The following is a 20,567-nucleotide window of genomic DNA, read 5'->3' as shown; positions in this document are numbered from 1 at the left end:
AAATGTGAAATCTGTTAAAAGTTTTAACACTTTCGAAAGAAAAATTATGCTCCGCTCTACTGTTTTCCAAATGCATGCCCTCATGAGACAGTCATGAAAAGACACTATGTGTTGGGTGAATCCAAAAATGTATAATACTACTTTTTTTGGTTTGCTTTTATTTTTGGTGATGAGTTCACATGGTACAGTCAGTGTCTATACTCAGCTTGCTAATGGTAGAAACAAGCCTTTTCCTGGACCAATAACTTGATATATTTTGGCACTTTCACTTCGCATATGCCATGGATGAGAGCATGAAAGGCTGTGTACAATCAAAGACACCACGGTTACTCTATTGATACCAGCAAATATGAAAAACACCAGAGGCTAGGCATAATTTGGCCTCTTTGCATATATCGTCATAAATACGTCTCTTTGTCATGTGTTGTTTTTTTAAAATGGCAATAGAACATCACCCTCTTGACCTTTGCCCTTTTGACCCTGGTGATTCATAGTCACCAATCTGTAAAACTTCCCTCAGTTGAACAGATCGTAAAACATACACAGAAAATTGGATGGTGTCTATTTTGGCAAGCAAAATGTAAAATGACACAACCAACGGGGCTTTAACTTGGGTGGAAAATCGGGAGAAGTAAGTGAACTCATCTGTGCCATGGGAAAAATACACAACCTCCCTTGTCCGTGTAGTTTTCCGATTTCAGATGAGCCGTCTTGATTTTCCCGGCCCGCCCTAAGTCACGAACTGATCGATCCCTTGCATGACCCGTTACCCTGTCAATTACTCTTAGGGTCAGCCAAGCTATATTGTTGTGGTGAATATATAAGGGCAAGTCCCCTCAAGTCTGCCTTCTCACCATGGTATGTATGCGCATGTCTTTACATAAAAGTTCCTTATATGGCACAGACAAATAAACAACACAGTTTCATTTCATGTATATGGCGTCACTGTGTTGACGTGAAAGGGTTGGTTTTCCCCAAATCTATTTTCTTCTGACCCAGACTCTGGAGCGCTGGTGTTTATTTATCAGCCGCTGACAAAGAGGGAGAGGAAAAGGTCTAATGGCATTTGTATTGCTTCTGTCTAAATTACATTTTGACCTATCAGGCCCTTTGAAGTATAATATAAACAGCCCGAAAAGTATTTTCCAATTTCCGAAAAGTAGCTTTTCTTCTTCTTTTTCCTTGATAAATATTTATATTTTTCAAAACAGTATTCTTTTTAATTTTTTTATAGTTAATTCCTTAGATTCGTGCACCATTTCTATCAGCTTCCGTCAGAATTCACAATTTATGGGGAAATAATTGGGGTATAAGTTCAGAAATGTTAATTTCATATATTTCCAAAAAAATGAAGCAAATTAAAAAATATATAAAAATTTGGCTTGTGCTTGGAAAAAGTTTGAAAAAAACCAACATTCTAACTGGGACTAAAATAACTACAACTGTACTGATGAAGGGGTGTGAGGTGTTAGTTGTAGGACATGTCTTGCAACTGAGGTGGGTGTGTCAGTTGCAGGACATGTCTTGCAACTGATACACCCACCGCAGTATCAAGACATGTCTTGCAACTGAGGTGGGTGTGTCAGTTGCAAGACATGTCTTGCAACTGAGGTGGGTGTGTCAGTTGCAGGACATGTCTTGCAACTGAGGTGGGTGTGTCAGTTGCAGGACATGTCTTGCAACTGAGGTGGGTGTGTCAGTTGCAGGACATGTCTTGCAACTGAGGTGGGTGTGTCAGTTGCAGGACATGTCTTGCAACTGAGGTGGGTATGTCAGTTGCAGGCCACGTCTTGCAACTGAGGTGAGTGTGTCAGTTGCAATCCATGTCTTGTAACTGAGGTGGGTGTGTCAGTTGCAGGCCATGTCTTGTAACTGAGGTTTTAATCACAAAACCAGCTGAAGATATATAAGTTTAAACAGGACTTTTATTCACTGTTGAAATGATTGTATTGTTAACAAGATAACCAATTACAACCAAACTTTGTCATGTCAAATCACATCTTGAAACATAAAAAGAACACCTACTTAGGGCCTTTCAAGGAATCAGTTTAAAAAAAATATAAGGAAATAATAAATTTTCCATAAATTATAATGTCATCTGAAAAATTACATCACATAAGGGTACCAAACTGAGTTCCATTATATTTCATATGGCACTCTTAAACTGTGTAAAAAGATCAAGTTTTGATGTAAAGGACTGTAAAAACATATTTCACAAATACTGAGTCACATTTCATTACAATACAAGAACATCATCAATACTTCAACTCATAACCTTTTGTTAATGCTGTTTATTCAAGTATTTACATTCCTCTGCATGTCCACTGCAATGAAATCATCAGTCTAGAATAAACCTGAACTCATGTGTCCTTGCCATTAGACACATACTGACACATATGCATTCATGCCTACATTTAGGTTTCTTAAGCCTTCACAAAGAAGCTTGAATCTAACTCTGAAATTTGATGGTGAAGAAATCAAAATGTGATTTTAAACTGCCTCCTAATAAAGCCATGTGAGATAAGAAGCTATATCCATCAACATAGTTGAAAATAACCTAAATTAAAATTTCACTCAAGATTAATAATTGAACAGCTTTAACAGTTCAATCACTGATTACTTTTAAGTGAATGTATGTAAAATTAAAGACATATTTTCTCCTTAACAATTAAGAAAAATACCGCAATAATACGGTGTCGCTCAAATTTGATCAGAATTGGTATATACCAGTATGGGTTACCAATGATCAACAATAAATGTTGTTTCTATCTATTCAGTGGAGGAAATTCTACGTTGATGTTATGACAATGATTTCTGCACAGTACAATCAGAAAAACAATAAGAAATATTTAAACCAGAAAACAAGAATGACAAAAGTAATTAAGGTCTGAAACTTTAGGTACTGGAGGTCAACTCTAGCAACATGCACAGCAGAAACAAGCCCCTCTTAGTTTGAGTATAGATGGTCTCCCCCTTCTACTGTCTATGGTTTCAGCAGGTCTGTTAATATGTAAAAGTTCATAAACAATGACAGGCAATGACTCAAGATCAGTGGAGTTGGCCTTTTTCTTACTGGCATGCTATCACTCCTGCACATTTGCAGGATTTCACTTTTTCTTACCTCATTTGTACATTTTTGACACTGATGTGTTCATTTGAACAAATTCACATCTCAACCCCTGCATCTACCTGTACACCAAATACTGAGATGGACCACCCAGATGAGTCCTTGAAACTTTCAGGAACCATCAAGATGTGACCCTAAATCTCTCAAGGACTATCCTAATGTGACCTTGAAACTGTTTGATCTATAAAGCTCATTTCCACATTTAACACTGACATACAGAAAGAAACAAGAAAATTATTCAAAACAGCTTAAACACTGTTATACCAAATTCAGTGGACAGATGAATGAACAGTAAAATTATGGACAGCAGAATTCATCAAATCAGTAAAATCACTCTTCGCTATACACCTCAGATAACAGGTTAACAAGATGGTCTTCATTCATCAGATTCAATGTCCATCACTGCACCTACAATGTCGCAGACAATGTGTAGCCTCTCAAGATTCCTGTTCATGTAGATACAGTGTCTTCAAACATTTACTGCTGCTAAAACTCCAGTTCCTGTCAAGTTAATATGAGGATTTGTTCAAATTCCAGGTATTATTTTACACAAGTTCAGATGATTGTCACTTGTTTAATGATGTAAAAATATTTTGAGCTATAAAAAATAACACAAAACAAATCTGTTGCCTTGGCTGAAGAAACCTGATGCCATGAATATTACTTACGCCTTTGCACACTCTAAAGCACCACAAAACCACTGAAATTTAAAGAGGTTAACAGTGGCCAACCTAAAACCTCTGACCTGAGGTTTTTCTACACAGTGTAGGCAAAATTGGATGGAAGTTGTCAATGGTCGACCATTTTTAGACATCTTTCAATAAATCAAACAACATCAACAACTGCTCGTTTGCAACAATATTGGTGAAAAAAGATCAAAAATAGTGACAATGTCCCTTTAAATATAGGCCTACAGGCACTCAGGGTGAATATGTTACATCAATTTGATTAGTTTCTTTTCCTTTTCTTTTTTAAGACAATCAATCTGCAAGGCAGTTTATGTATTGACAAATATGTTATCTTTACAACCACACAGCAAAATGTTCTTTAATTTTTATGAACAATATTTGACAAAGACTGAATACATAACATGCAACCAATGTTCACATTTTGCCCATACACCAGATACATGGAGAGACTTCAACATACAATGATTAACTCAGAAATCTTACAGGGAAAAGTAAATATTGTTTTCTTCCAGTACAAATGGTGCATCCACATTTGGAGCAACTTACAAACTTAACCAATTACACAAGGATGATGACACAAGAGATATAAAGTTAAGAAATTTAACTGTGGTGAACTTGACTATTCCTTTCAAATCCTTTCCTAACTTGACATCTTAAAACTGATATACACTGCATGGTTAATTGAGTGCAAAACGACATCAGGGATGGACCATTTGATAAGGGGGTGGGGATGGGATGTCTGGAAAATTGATGAGGTACATTATCTTTTTTATCCGATCCATTGTACATAATTTTTCCCACCTTTTCTTTTTGTCAAACATTTTCTGGCTGATTTTCTTTATTGACATTTGTTTGGAATTTTTTTCAAAATCTGCCAGGACCCCCTCCCAGGTGATAAAATGGTCGCCTCTGTGTATTGACCATCTTTGCATGAGATATACTGTACAATGACCAGATGGTAGGAAGTGTGTCAATTTTTTACAACCTTGGTACTCTTAAACATTGAAAACATTTTGGAATATATATAGTATAATTTGTTGGAAACCAAACCTGATAATTTTTTATCGCATTTCAACACCAATTTCACTGTACCATGTCAAATATCAAATATCAAATGCTTACTTAATCACAGCCATCCACATTGGAAACATATCAGTGAGAAACAGTGCAGTCTCAAAACATTGAGCAGCTTTCATCGGAAACTTAGCCTTCATAGAGGCATGTTCAACATTTTTATGAGAAATGGTTACACGATTTCAGCTGGCTCCACCACAATGTAAAAAAGAACTCAATGACTTGCAAAGTATGCATGAAGCATAATAATAAACAGAATACGATTAACTGAGCCAACATGAATTTTGGAATGAGTACACTTGCTCGCCATGTAGACTGTGTAGTACCATAAAACCGCAGTACTCGCAGAAACTTTGAGTGTGAGTTTAAACTTCGAAACAACAACACGGGTATGGCACGTAATAAAGTGTATAATTGTCTGAGAATGACCCCCTTTTTTCAACAGTGACCGCTTTTTGAGCTTCCATTGGCCCTCAGACACAACTGATGCAAAGCTTTCACAGAACACTGCCCCCTCCCCCCACCATCCCCTTCAGAAGCGTTTTTGAACATAGCCTTATTACTGGCAAGAAAGAGGACTTTGGGCAAATGTTATCTTTGTCAAAAGAACACACTTACGTTTTAAGGATTACTGAAGGGCTGGTGGACTGGTGGCCTTCTCTTACAGGTAATAAGTCTCTGATGCATCATCTCTGAGTAGAAATCCTGGAAAAGAAAATTTTACAGGAGTCATATATTGGAAGAGTGATCTAAATGACAGTCCCTCTCTGAACACTCAAATGATATAGTTTACACCTTATTACATCACAGAAAGTGGAGTTGGATTGTTGTCTATAAAATTAATAATTACAGTATACAAGTATATGTATGGTATGAGAAATGGCAAAGTTCTGCTCAAAATTATGGAATATTTATGGAATGTGATACTCAGCACTCAGAATGAAAGGATGGGCTTCTTTTGTGAATTTTGCCTAGGGAAGGATTTTGCTAAATCATGATAATAACTGGGCAGTTGTCTCTCCTGGGATCATTTAAGCTTAAACCTGACAGTTTGTATGGCAAAAATAAATACAGTAAATAAAGAGTTGATAATGTAATGATTACTTCTCTATCTCAAACTCTACTGTTCCTGTCACACAAGTAATAATTTACAAATCATCATTACAGCTCAGAAAAGCAATCAAGTGATCTTACTACAATGTAATAAAAGTATGGATCACATTTCAAAGTTCTGTTTGGTCATAAAAATGGTTTGCTAATGGTCAATATATTGACATACCCCCCCCCCAATATTGTATACAGGCTGTGGCCTTCTTTCCACAATCAGAGGGGCTTGGATTTGTAAACAATGGTTTGTAAACAAATATAACATTTACCTTGATTCACGGTTCGATCGTCAGCTTGTGCATTCACAAGCATTACTTGGTAAAGCTGACAGACAGAGGAATCACTGAAAAGATTTAGTCAAACTTCCTGCACATACAGCGTATTCATGACGGTCGAGGTTCAGATTATGTAATGGCGTCCCCATCGCATCGCTCCGATGTGTGACTGGTCGGCTGGCGCCGAAACCCGTATTTATCACGCGACGAGATCTACAAGGCATGTTCTCCCTGGCATGAATGTTATGAACTGGGCAGCGGTTGAACCTTCAGTCGATTTAGACGAGAAGTCTGGACAATTCATCGTTGAGGTACATGTAAGCTGCTAGCTGTGGTCCAGTTACTGACGCGCCGCTTAGTATTAATAGTAACGAATTCGCAAACAACCGTTTCATGATGGCATATTCCATTTTAATCTACAGGGACACCTAGGGCGAATCGCGCGATTGTGTAAGGTACATGTTGCTCTATTATGCCGTAAAGTTTTCCTACCGTTTAAAATACTGTGTTAGTATATTACAGTCTTCATGATTAACTTGGAGATTTAGTCAATGATCTTATTTTTCGTTAAGCGAGACACCGAATCGTACACCAACTAATATGGTCCTTGCTAAATTAACATAGTAAAGGTCACGGGTCACATTGTTGTGAGACTCTGTATCGTTTCAAGTCGAGTGTATAAACGGCGCGACGTTTGAATGAGTTTTATCCACTGAACTAATTCCTTCGTCGGGAAAGGTTACCGATTCTGAATGTAGGACGTCCATTACTCCGATGATTTAGTGACAGGACTACATGGAATGCAACTTAATACTGGATATCGCCGATGAATTCGATGTCTGTTTACCACGGTCCTTTGTGGAATGGCAGCAATGATGTCGGCAACTGTGATCGCAGCGTGAACATGCATGATTCATGAAGAGGTGAAAGCGCTGCCAAACGGACCCTTTGCTTTGGAGATTACGTTTTATTGGATGGTACGTACAAAGCTATATTTTCAGTGTTATCCGAGGTTAGGACATGTTAATTGAAATGATTTGTCATTACAGTCACCAACGATAAGGGACTCATCCTTATTTTCAGGAGGGGTGGCATGCAAATATTCACACTTCTACACGTGGGGTCGAGGCTAATACTACCTCACATGTTAAGATACATGTGGTTGACACCTGGTAGTAAACAAAATACTTATGCTTACATTTTCAAAGCAAACTTTCAACCATTTTCTTTCAAAATCAAGGTCAGAAATTAAGGATCACCAATCCAGATACACTGTACATGTACATTGTATCATCATCATGTTGTAAAGTTCATCTTGACACAACATACACATGTACCTAAATGCATTGCTTGGGAAATTTCAGGTGAAGTCCTTTGCCTCAAATTTGTTTTGTCTTCTAAATTACCAATTGCTCAGAAACAATGCTGCAAAAATGTTTTATCATCGTAAAAAAATTTGCTCATAGAGGTCAATGGATGTTAAACGGAAGGTGTGGTGCAGGTATGTTTAATCACAAATATTTCTGAGCAAATGAATCACATACCTTACATATCAAATAAATATTTAAGACTATGTCTCAACCCCTTATACATTGTAATCTGAGATTTAAAATTATTTGATAATTGGGCTCATGCAGGCAGTAGTCAAACCTGTATCACAAGTAACCATGCTGACAACTAGTATAACCCACAAATGGACAATGGAAGTCTCCCCATTACTGAAAGAGTTGTAGGGTATTTCTGACATTGCAACACATGATGAAAAATTAAACTTCCAAGAGTCAGTATTTCCCCAAAAAATAATTCCTAGGACCTCTACTTTTCCCTTGTCTAACTTTCTGTCATTTCTTTCCTTTCTTTTACAGGAAGTGGCCTGGTGTTTGGATTGAGAAATGGTCTCAATGTTGTTGGCATCGACGACTGGGAGAGATGTGTTAACTTTTGCAAAGTATGGTGTGAAGTGATATCAGGTACTGTCCCTTGTGAAGATACAGACTCAGATGAACAGTAATTCAACAGAAATCCTTGACAAGCTTCATACCAGGACATGTTTGGGTGTGTTGTACTATGTACTGTTACAGTGCTTATGATAAATAATTTGATGCTGAGATTCCAGTTTACATAAGTCAGTTACTAGATTACATGTAAGTTGGTTTTTAGTTCCTAGATTCACCCTGTTAGTGTACAACTTTGTCAGCAACACAGAGCTTATCACATCAAAATTTTCAGCAAGAAGCATACATGTATTTGTCTGCTACTTCTTGTTCAATTGCTGTAAAATTTGAAATTCCAAGGGTGACCCGTATCAGTTTGATAAAGATAGATTTAATAACAGAAGGTGTGAGAAACAGTTTTGATATCTTAAAGGTAATTGTGAAGACATAACTTTTGAGTGAAGTTACATTCTTGACTCTGGATTCCAAGTCTTCGAAACTGTTTTGAAGAACGAAAATGTCTTGAAGAAACTATAAACAACAGTACTGAGTAATGGGATTCTGTGTGGTATAGTTTGAATAATTGAGCTAAAATGTGTGAGAAAAGGTCAAAGAATTACATGTAAGAGTTTTTTAATCTTTAAAATTTGTTTGAACCATACGCAGTGCTACTGTACATCTTTGTGCTGATCTTTCTATTATTTTTTCATAAATTCCTTGCAATGACCTCAGTTTTGGGTAATTTATATGCTCTCAAAAATCGCCTTAATTTGGGTAGCAGAAATCTTCAGAAGGTAGTGGGAAAGGCTAGAGCGTCAGTTGGTGTCCAAGTTTATGGTGAATAAGGGATTCAGCTCTGGAACTACACAAAGTAACCAACTGATGAAGTCACCTTTATGTTTCAGTTTGAATGTAACACAAACCTTGACAGTGTTTGTGGTATTGACTAGCTTTAAACAATTTTCTCTTGTACAGCTTGTGGTGTACATGGTGTAGGTATATCTCTTTTTCTGTGAATCATGGTGTATTTTCAGCTAACAGTTTTTAGACAGAGAAAAGGGAAGACTGGCCATGCTTAGATAGGAGTGTGAATCAAGTAATATTCCTGCTTTTAAAGTGTAGACTATTTTGAGCAAGCATTGCAAGATGATCACCTAATGTTAGACAGTAGTTTACTACCCACTGTTAGTATTGTTATACAACCTCTTTGAATTTTACCACAACGTCAACAACTCAGTACACCAGCTGAAGTAAAATTAGGATAAATTTTTGAAACCAATTGCAGTATTGTGATAACATTTAGATCAACAATATTGTTCTTAGTTGCTTGGGAAAGACTGTAATAACCCCAACTCCCTGCCAAAATGTTTGTATAGGAAAAAGCAAATCTGTGAAAGTTTAGGAAGTCATTGCTTGCATATACATGTAACATGGAGGACAGCTGTAAATGTAATCTTTTTCAGTTCATAATGTTGCTGAGAGTTCAAAAGAGCTGAGTTTTTGAGAAAATATAGCTTAATGACCTCTAGAGACATGCCTGAAAATAGCCTAAATTCAGAAATTTCAACATTTGCCTTTTTTATGTTTTTTTTTTAGATTGGAGTTTTCTTGCAAACCAAACAACACACACTACTGATCTTTTCCAATGCATTTTAAAGGGTTATTTTAAATAAATGCACAGCAGTTTTTCTCCTGTTGAGTGTGGTTGGTATGCAACCAGTTGTTACTTTTTGATAACTGTTACACAATATCAATATTTTACAGATGGATATTATCATAATGGGGTCATCCAAACTACAAATATGCCATAAACAGTCTGGATTATACTCATACTTTGGTAATTTTAATTTAAAATCAAGGAAAGAACCTGAGATAAAAATTTAAATTTGAAAAAAAAGCTGAGTATTTTTCAAAGGTATCAAATTTCAGTGATTATACACCTATGCATTTGTCTAATGACAGTTAATATGTACCAAAGCTACACTGAGAGTTTGAAGTCTGTATCATGGTAACTTGCTTAAAAAGTGTATGTTTTTTATTAAAAATAGCCTTTCTTGCTACCTGAAATAGATTAACAGAGAATATTGATGTTGGTATGTAGACTACTGATAAGGTTGACAATAATGTTCTTTGCTATCATTATTGTTTTATATTGTTTATATATGTATGTACATAGCTTTTTTCATGATGACCATTGCAATGTAGCCTGTCTGGGAGTTTTCTGGAAATGCTCTGTCAACCTTTTTTTATTTGAAATTTCTCATTGAAAAGTACAAATGTTATTCATTGACACGTTGCATGAGTGCAATATGTTCTTGCACAGTCAATACTTGTAATACAGTTAAGATTTATAATGTATTTTCATAATAAGTATTAAACACAAGGTATTAACATGACTTTTTTTTCAAAGAAAAAACTTTATGTTCCTAATTCATGTAATTTTTCCCATGGTAAACATCATTGAGTTTTCATTCACCTCGCTTGAACCAACACTTGCTGTACCAAATCTTGCACCTCAGTTGCAAGACATGTCCTGCAACTGACACACCCACCTCAGTTGCAAGACATGTCCTGCAACTGACACACCCACCTCAGTTGCAAGACATGTCCTGCAACTGACACACCCACCTCAGTTGCAAGACATGTCCTGCAACTGACACACCCACCTCAGTTACAAGACATGTCCTGCAACTGACACACCCACCTCAGTTGCAAGACATGTCCTGCAACTGACACACCCACCTCAGTTGGCAGACATGTCCTGCAACTGACACACCCACCTCAGTTGCAAGACATGTCCTGCAACTGACACACCCACCTCAGTTGCAAGACATGTCCTGCAACTGACACACCCACCTCAGTTGCAAGACATGCCCTGCAACTGACACACCCATCTCAGTTGTAAGACATGCCCTGCAACTGACACATCCATCTCAGTTGTAAGACATGCCCTGCAACTGACACACCCACCTCAGTTGCAAGACATGTCCTGCAACTGACACACCCACCTCAGTTGCAAGACATGTCCTGCAACTGACACACCCACCTCAGTTGCAAGACATGTCCTGCAACTGACACACCCACCTCAGTTGCAAGACATGTCCTGCAACTGACACACCCACCTCAGTTGCAAGACATGTCCTGCAACTGACATATCCACCTCAGTTGCAAGACATGTCCTGCAACTGACACACCCACCTCAGTTGCAAGACATGTCCTGCAACTGACATATCCACCTCAGTTGTAAGACATGTCCTGCAACTGACACACCCACCTCAGTTGCAAGACATGTCCTGCAACTGACATCCATCTCAGTTGCAAGACATGTCCTGCAACTACTTCATCAAAATTCCAAAATGTTTAACAATTTATTAATTTCTAAAGCAATTTGTCAATTTCTTTCTAGACTTGGGATTGAACTGGTTGAATGCAATTATTTCTTTAAATATTACTGCATTACATGGCAAAAAGACATAGAAGGGAAAATACTTTGAAAAATGAAGGTTTGACAATGCAACTTTGGCAGTTTCATTTTTCAGCTGTAAATTCTTGATCATTTATCGCATTCTGAAATATTCCGTAGAATAATAACCTGGATTAGAGAGACAGAAAAATAATCTGAATTTCAAAGTGAAAGGTACTGCTGTGTAAATGAGTAAGATAAAATCTCGATTATTTCCATGGTACAAATTTACTACATTTTGCAACCAGAAAATGATGTAAATCATTTTTCTTGTGGTACAAATAGAAGGAAGTGATTTGCAAATGCCTCATGCTGTTATTTTCTCAGAAATTTATGAATTTAAAGAGAAATTTAGTACCCTTTTATAATTTTTCTGTAAAAATATCATGAAATCTAACTTTTTCGGAAATTTGAAAATGTTTTTCGTCGTGTTTATACAGGTCGAGGTACGTCACATTCAATGAAAATATAATATACCAGTATGTCTTTCATGACGATGAACGAAACCATTACACCACACATCATTGTGATTATCGGTTTTTACGGTAATGAAATAAAAAGTAACCCTGCTGGACAATTGTTAAACTGTGCTGAATCCATCACAAACTGCAGTTCGACTCAATCAATGTATTGATCGTTTCATTAATTTACAGGCCAGTGATATGGTTGTAGTTGAGTCGCGCACCCACACAGTAATATGTCTGGCTGACAACGACAGACCTGTTGCTCAGACCTGCATTCACTGGTTTGACCAAAATTTCAAATTTGACTTCGTCTCAGGGGAAGTTTCTCTTTCGGTATCCATCTCAAAATTTTATTCCATCAGGTTCACGCAACACCTCTGCCCTATGACATCATCTGCACCGACAGCTTTTCATTGGTAGTTTATCTCGGGGATAATCATTCGCTTGAAACATCTCACGCACCTCTTTTGGAGTCTTTTATTTTCACTTTGATTTATTCAATAGTCATTGCCTTTCCTTTTTTCCTGGTATAAACGTCAATGCTGAGAATTGAGTTGTTCTTCTCGGAATTTAACAAGTTGTACATTAAGCTTTCGCTTTCTCTTCGCCGTAAAGGCGTACATGATAATGATAAATTGTTTATAGAATGTGGCAGAGGTTGTATACGCCTTGGGGACAGATATTTGGACTCTCGAACTTACAATATTTTTTTGTCTACCACATGTGGGGGCTTATTTAGGGGCCTATAGTGTAAAAAAAGTTTTCACCGTCGCATGTTTACTGAAAATGGACATTTTAAAAAGTCATAATTAAGTTAACACAGTGATTTTGAATTTCAAGTTTACGAAAATCGACAATTAAAAAGTCATAATTAAGTTAACACAATGATTTTGAATTTCAAGTGCCTGTAAATATTGGGGTCATTTGTTTCTCTTGCACTGGATTTTGCACGATGACCCCAGATTCCTATTCTGAATTTCGAAGGGAAGGGTTAATTTTCCTTACAAAATAATTGCAGCAAACGTTTATGTTTCGAGGTGCAAATTACCTTAACGGCACTAAATCCCTATTTTCGATGTAAGATGTCGATGCGTCAGGTGTACACATGCTCAATACAATTATCAAAGAAGAACGACTTTTGGTGTTCTCCGTTTGACAAAATATATCAGTCTGTTGGTGTTGTAGAAAGTCGACAAACATAATAAATGCGTTAAATTTAATCGATTTATTTCAAGGATTGTTAATTGCACATCAGTTGACACAGAAAGGCAAACGAGCAAAATTGCATAGCGTAGTGAAATTCATCACTCTAGCTGTCAACATCACTTTATTGCTTGAAGATCTGTTATGGTAACATCTCAAGAACTGCAAACATATCCTCAAAACAGGATAAAACGACAAACTGACTTAATCATAGAGCTGTACAATGTATTAGCTGTGGGTCCATAGCTGTGGTGTTTTCAGACGGGATTCTTGCCTTCTACGGGCTGGTTTTGATTTTTACAATTTTAACCCCGCTACACCAGCCCGTAAAAGGCAGGAATCCCGCTGAAAACACCACAGCTATGGACCCACAGCTGTATAATGTATAAGCACTTCACAAACAATCTGAATGTGTTATCCAATTCAAGACAGCCCATTTTAATATTTGAAGAGTAAGTACAACGATTCATAGCTATATCAATAGTCAAACGTATAAGGCACAGGTGTAGCTAGTTTTATAATGTTGGGGGAAAATATGATAATATTGTGTGATAATAGACGCCCGTGTATAGTGGTTGATATTTTGCGCACGTTACCATTTAGGAGAGCGGGGGTCATATGCACAGTCGAAGGTTGTTGATTAAAGTTGTTGACTAGTAAAGCACCGTCATGGCAGCAGCCGATACCAAGTTTCTAGAAGGGATTGACGAGAACTTTCTCTGTTGTGGCATTTGCTCTGAAAGATACAAGAATGCCAAAAATCTTCCGTGTCTACACACCTTCTGCGAGGAATGTCTTGGTAAGCTTGTCGAAAAAAACGAGAAGTTGGATTGTCCAATATGTCGTCGGTCACATGAATGACTGGCAGGGGAGTGTCTGAGTTGCCCACCAATTTTTTCATGAACGATCTGGTTGACCAATTCAGAAAGCGTGAGGAGAAATTGAGGGGTGAGAAACCATGCGAGGGATGTGAGGAATCAGACTCGATAACAGTTATGGTGTGCATTGAGTGCGGTTTGGAAATATGTAAACCGTGTGCACGGGCACATCGTCGATTTCGTCAGACAAAGTCACACACCTTGTCGAGTTGGATGAATACTATACTTCAAAGTCGAATGACTCGTACAAAGTCCAGTCGCCTGTGTACTGTGAATGTCACCAAGACAACCAATTGAAATTTTACTGTGATACGTGTGAGTCGGCTATATGTCTAGAGTGTACGGCCGTGGATCATCCTCGTCCAGGGCATAAATATCGGTACTTGGAGGACGCGGCTGCAGAATACAAGAAAAACCTGTCGGTGATTACAGAGAAATTAAAATCGAAAGAAGTAGCAGCGCGTGAGGCCAAAACCAAGGTCGAAGAAACGTCGCAGTCTCTCCTAGACCGCTATCGTACTGAGACTAACAAAGTGAACGAGCACATGGAAAAGACGATAGAAGAGTGCACCGCCAAGATACGAAAATCTGGAGAGAAAATTACGTCAGAATTGAAATGTGTATACGACGAGAGAAGTAGCAATTTACAGGCACAACAGAAGCAACTGGTTTGTACAGAAAGTGATCTAGCCAATGCGATAGAATTTTCGGATAAATTGATGCATCATGGGAACGCCGCTCAATTAATGTTGGCGAAGAAGGGCATGACGTCACAGATACAATCACTAATGAGCATTGACATCGATTGCGAGCCTGTCGAAGATGACTTTATCGAGTTTCAGTCTGAAGATGACTTCTTCGGGAAGCAAACCCTCGGGAAAATATCCACACATGACATTAAGTACGAAGTGATAAAGGTTTCTAAATCTGTGAAAGTCGGAGAAAACATTCAAATCACTCTTAAGGTAGAACGCACCTCGGGGACAGACATTCGGACTCTCAAACTTTTACAGTTCACTTCTGATATACCACATGTGGGGGTTCATTTTAAAGCTCTTGGTGAAAGAAAACTTTTCACCGGCTTAGTTTTTTGAAATTCGAAAATTTTTATTTTTCGCCATAGAGTTAACACAGGGATGGCGGCCATTTTGAATTTCTAATATCAGTAAATCTTGGATTATTTGTTTCTCTAGTACCAAAATTTGCACGGTGACCCCCTATTTTTATTCTTGATTTTGAAAGAGAATGATTGAAAGATTCCTTGAGGAAAGTTAGAGCAAAAGTTTAAGTCTTTCACTTTCGAGGTGCATATTACCTTAAGAGAAAGGGTGTTCAAAAAGCACTTGGAGAGAACCGGAAGAGATCAAAGCTGATGTGAAATCACCCGATGACAAAACCGAAAATATGACGGTGACAGACAATAAGGACGGAACATTTTCACTCACACATGAAGGAAAACTTGAAGGAAAATATGAAATATCAATATCACGTCATAAATCAGGTATCGAGCTCGAGACGTGTGAAGTCGATGACACACACCAATCACAGTCACTGTGATGCCTAAAAGGGTTTGATTCGGACGATAGGGACAAGTGGGATTGGTGTTGAGCAACTGAGTAACCCGTATGGCGTCACCATGACAAAGAAACGACACTTGCTTGTGTGTGACAGTAACAACACAAGGTTGCAGGAATTCTCCGTGTATGGTGAACATCGTAAAATCATCAACTTTACTGGCATTGATGGAGAGGTAACTCCAAGGTTTGCATGTGTAGCGGAAGATGGCACCATCTTTGTCACAGATAGTGGGAAGAAACGGGTGGTCGTCTGCGATGAAAATGGTAAAGTTATCAGAAGCTTTGGTGAAGGTGACTTGAAGGAACCTCAGGGTATTGTGATTCATCCTACCAATGGCAGAGTCTATGTGCTTGACTACAAAGCCAGTGACGTCAAAATATACAACAAAGATGGGAGGCTTCTGAAATCATTCGGCGGCTTCGGGTCTTCGCCAGGTCAGCTGAACCAACCGTATGGCTTAAACACAGACAAGGAAGGCAACATCGTAATCCCAGACACTAACAATCACAGAGTGCAGATATTCAATGCCGATGGAGGTTATCTTCGTTCCTTTGGTACGAACGGAAGTGGAGATGGGCAGTTTAACAGACCGGAAGATGTGGTTCAAGACAAAGATGGTAACTTCATCGTTAGTGAGCATGGCAATAGCAGAATTCAGAAATTTGACATCAACGGCAAATTCCTCTACCGAGTAGATAAACCGGAAGACTCCCTGAGAAGCACAATTGGTTTGTGCTTTATGGGCGACGAGCTTTTTGACAGAGTTGTCGCTGCTGATAACGGTAGTGGTTGCATCAGAGTGTTCGCGGATTAACGGAGAAAATTCCATCACCGAAATAAAAAATGTATTAAGAGTGAAGATAGAGCGTAATATCTGAAGATGCCGTGAAAGAAATTTTCCGTCTATCATCACACTGAATCCACAGTTACGTGTGGTTCGATACACAGCGGCCACCGTGGTATGCACACCACGGCGGTCGCTGTGTATCGAACCACATGTAAGTGACTGAGTTGTCGCTGCTGATAACGGTAGTGGTTGCATCAGATTGTTCGCGGATTAAGGGGAAAATCCATCACCGAAATAAAAAGTAAGATTTGAAGATGCCGTGAAAGACATTTGCCGTCTATCGTCACATTGACCCGTGCTCTGATTTGCAATAACCGTGAAGATTGTTGAACGCAGACACTGGATACTCTTAGGCACCTAACAAGCTAGCAAAGCAGTCGGTAAAGTCTACAGATGTTACATTTCATTGAGTTTCTCAGGGACCAACCATGTAATAAAGGAAATGTATATGAAGAAAATGTGGACTCTTTCAAAAAACATTCCATTCCGTGCATGTGGTAATGTTTGAACGAGTCGCGCTCCGTATGCACATTTTATCATGGTTTTGTAAATGACATAATCAAATTCTGCATGTAATCTTACAAATTCATGGAAAGCGGGTATGTCGAAAGAGAATTGTGAACCATTAATAGCATAAGTTAAGTGTTCATATATAGTATCTGGATCCTGTTGCTGTAGTTCAAGGGGCATAATTCGTAATTTGTGCCATAAGCTTCTATATCCATTTGTTGTAATATATTAATAAGCAGTACTTTGATATTGTCAATCTTCATGAAGGCTGTCTCTGTAGAGTTTATTAGCGTTCTAGATACCGAAAACTTTTTGAAGGTTTACAGATTCTCAAACACAATATGGGTTAAATTTCAAGTAGTTGCTGAGCAAGTATCAGTCCATTAATATGTGAGAAGCACTACTAAGTGTTTTCAAATTCAATATTTTTGCAAACTAATGTTTTAATTAAAAGTAACAATTTCACAACGCCTTCATCAGTTATTATTTTATACGACGTTGAACAATTGATTACGAATTAAAAATGTCTTCCTCAAGGTTTCTATCTATAATGTTGGCAAACGCTGTATGTGTGTACTTATCTTCAATATCTTGTTCGATGATTTGTGAAAACATGTCATAAGAATCAAAGGACGGTAATAAAATCGTATTGAAGCAGCTCTCGGTAGTGTTGAGTAAAAGTTCTTACTCAAAAAGCGGAGAATGAATTACTTGACGTGAGATGCTAGGTCATAGATAGTATCACCTCATGCCTTGTGTTTTATGCTCCGCTGGTGTGTTAAACGTACAGCCAGACTTAATCCGTGTGCGCTCTCATGTTGTAATGATGTACTTTGGGAGTCGATAGTCGATCGCCTTCCGACCTTCCTTTAAGCTCCATAAGCTGTAATGCTCGATATATCTTCCTGTTTACTTGTTCTGATTGAAAAATAGTTTCGCGTCCCACTCCCACAATAACGTGAAATTGCATACTCAAAGCTTATATGTGTTTCATGTCCCATGCCATTGTTACGACTGGATTTTAGTACGGAGTAGAATTCATTTGTCAGTTATAAAATTGTACATATTGTACTCTGACTGAATACTTTGTATTTCAACACAACCAAAGGAGACGAATGAAAACAAAAAATATTTTATAAACAAAAACTAACGAAATTATCACTCAAAGTAACTACTATTCCCCCTGTAATGAACTTCCTATTCACGGGCAAGTTGAAATGATTTCATACAGATCCTTCAGTGATATACAGATTCTGTTTTTATTTTCCCGGTTTGACCAAAATATTAGTTGTTCTCATCCTTAGTCTCTTGCAAAAAATGATGAAGTGACCGAGTCTCTGTTCTCACAAGATCCAAACGTGACTATCGAGAAGAAAATGTTTACTTGCAGTGGTCATTCTGACACGCAGCAAGATGCCAACGATAAGGTCACTCTTCAGAACCGTACAGTGCTTCCATGATATTTTGATATTTTCTGCCTGCGTGGCGCACTTTCACTTTTTAATTGTTTCCTAGACAATACCGTAGTTTGATTGACGTGAACACACAAACAACAATACATACATCAAAGTCAGCAGATTGTCGATCGGATCCGAACCCACAACGTACAGCACCCACACATTAATAGTCTAAAACTATAATATTATTTTCGTAATTATTAAAAATAATAAATCGTAGTTATGAAACATTGATATCACTAAAACCAAGTTAGTATTTCATCCGGGTTGATCTTCCTTTCTGCGGAGCAGCACTCGATAAAAACGCTGTACGAGTTTTGTATGACATAGGCGGCAGGCCGCACGGCCGGCCAGGGCGTCCAATATATTAGGAGTATATAAAAGGGGCGTATGTAAAATTGCACATACTATTTGACTACTACTCCTCCAAAGATGTAATGGCGCATTCCTTCCAATCCGCAGCAAAGCGTTGCATACCGACGAGTGCACAAAAAAATTTAGCATTGAGAATGAGCTATTTTTTAACATTTTTGCTGCTTACGAATCACCATAATGTAATCTCGTTTTTCTCACCTCACAATTCAAATGGAGAACGATTAGTCGAATCTCCCTGACGAAATCGGAAAGACCAACAAACTGAACAGAAACAATCGAATTTTTTATTCACTTGGTTCACATTGCATTCTGTGAATTTGATCACTGCCATGTATATGTGTCAAGTACCGTTTCAGATGTCATATTTCATTCAACAACCTGAGAATCCCGACGGGTTTCATATTTAACTTTTTATCTTACTTTTAACAAATCATTATCACAGGTCCAGATCATCCAACCAGACTGTGGAACAACATGTGATGACGTGTAGACCAGAGTGCGGATCCATATTGATGAGTAACGATAAAGTTGCAAAGCCGCCCAGGATTGGCTGACGCAACTGTGATGGCCCTCTAAACGTAGGCTTGATAGCTCCTTTGCAATATTGAAACCCTGCACTTCTTTGGTGATGGTGAGAATAATCAACCAAATTTATACTGTTATCACAATGTTTACTTTTGATCAGAGAACCTTTAATTCAAGCCACGTATGATTACAGTATTTTATCTCATTGAATTACAAATAACAACATTATCAGATTTGAGATTATGGGATCTGGCTAGATCATAGATTTCCATAAAGACTGATCGCTCGTTCGTTCGTGACTTGCAGCTCATACAGAACGACAATAAGTGTTATCATGTATGCAAGTCGTGACATTCTCTGGATAAGAAAAATGCACGCTGTCATAACAGCACCATCATCAATTTAAGTAAATTTTAGCAATTTTCTACTGATCAGAATTAGCTAAAGATTTACTTGGCTGACCCTAAATTTAAGTCATTTTTATTCGTCAGAATTAGTTAAAGGTTTATTAAGGGTGACCCTAAAACGAAGGAGAAGAGAGAATACATGTACCTGCTTGATGAGAAACATACGTATAGGTAGCTTTCTAGGAGCGTACTACCTTAAGAGCATGAGTTCCTATGTTAGAAGCTGTTAGTAGCGTATACGTAGGCGTAGATTTGATTTATTAATGATATTCTTATTTCATTATTGATTTTCCTTCTGTATAATTTTTCCTGAATATCTATGTGAAGATAACTAAAACAGGATTTCCGAAGGACAGAGCATGGTATTTATGTTTCAAAATTGTAAACGTTTTAAACAACGTGCTCTTCTGTACTTACTTACTGTTGGACACTACTTTTGAGTGTTATACACGGTGCGGCCATGACCCGTTGCAATGAATATTAGGGACTGGACAGAAGTTGCAGAGGGGGGCCTGTTTTTTCAAAACGACGTTGTGAAAAAATGCTGACCCCCTTCAAAAAGGTTTGCACAAAACAGTGACCCTCCCCAATTTTCATGTATAAAAACAGTGACCCTCCCTTCAGTGTCACAGTCCTTGTCAATAACATTTTAAC

The 20,567-nt window shown here is 37.9% G+C and overlaps 1 protein-coding gene and 1 long non-coding RNA gene across 2 annotated transcripts; one reads left to right on the top strand and one right to left on the bottom strand.

Moving 5' to 3' along the window:
- Nucleotides 1-3,499: 3,499 nt before the first annotated feature.
- On the bottom strand, nucleotides 3,500-6,442 carry LOC139131822 (uncharacterized). Its single transcript, XR_011552193.1, has 3 exons — nucleotides 6,267-6,442; nucleotides 5,509-5,595; nucleotides 3,500-3,628 (listed from the first exon to the last, which is right to left on the bottom strand). It is a non-coding gene; the product is annotated as an uncharacterized lncRNA (long non-coding RNA).
- Nucleotides 6,443-13,965: 7,523 nt separating this feature from the next.
- LOC139131821 (tripartite motif-containing protein 2-like) lies at nucleotides 13,966-17,806 on the top strand. The gene is made up of 3 exons (XM_070698104.1): nucleotides 13,966-15,179; nucleotides 15,536-16,637; nucleotides 16,886-17,806. The coding sequence occupies exon 2, from the start codon at nucleotides 15,851-15,853 to the stop codon at nucleotides 16,604-16,606; it is 756 nt and encodes a 251-aa protein (XP_070554205.1). The 5' UTR covers nucleotides 13,966-15,179; nucleotides 15,536-15,850; the 3' UTR covers nucleotides 16,607-16,637; nucleotides 16,886-17,806.
- Nucleotides 17,807-20,567: the final 2,761 nt, after the last annotated feature.

The sequence above is a fragment of the Ptychodera flava genome, chromosome 4 (genome assembly GCF_041260155.1).
Source record: "Ptychodera flava strain L36383 chromosome 4, AS_Pfla_20210202, whole genome shotgun sequence".
NCBI lineage: Eukaryota > Metazoa > Hemichordata > Enteropneusta > Ptychoderidae > Ptychodera > Ptychodera flava.
The sequence above is the reverse complement of the archived record's forward strand: the minus strand, read 5'-3'. Positions and strand labels throughout refer to the sequence as shown.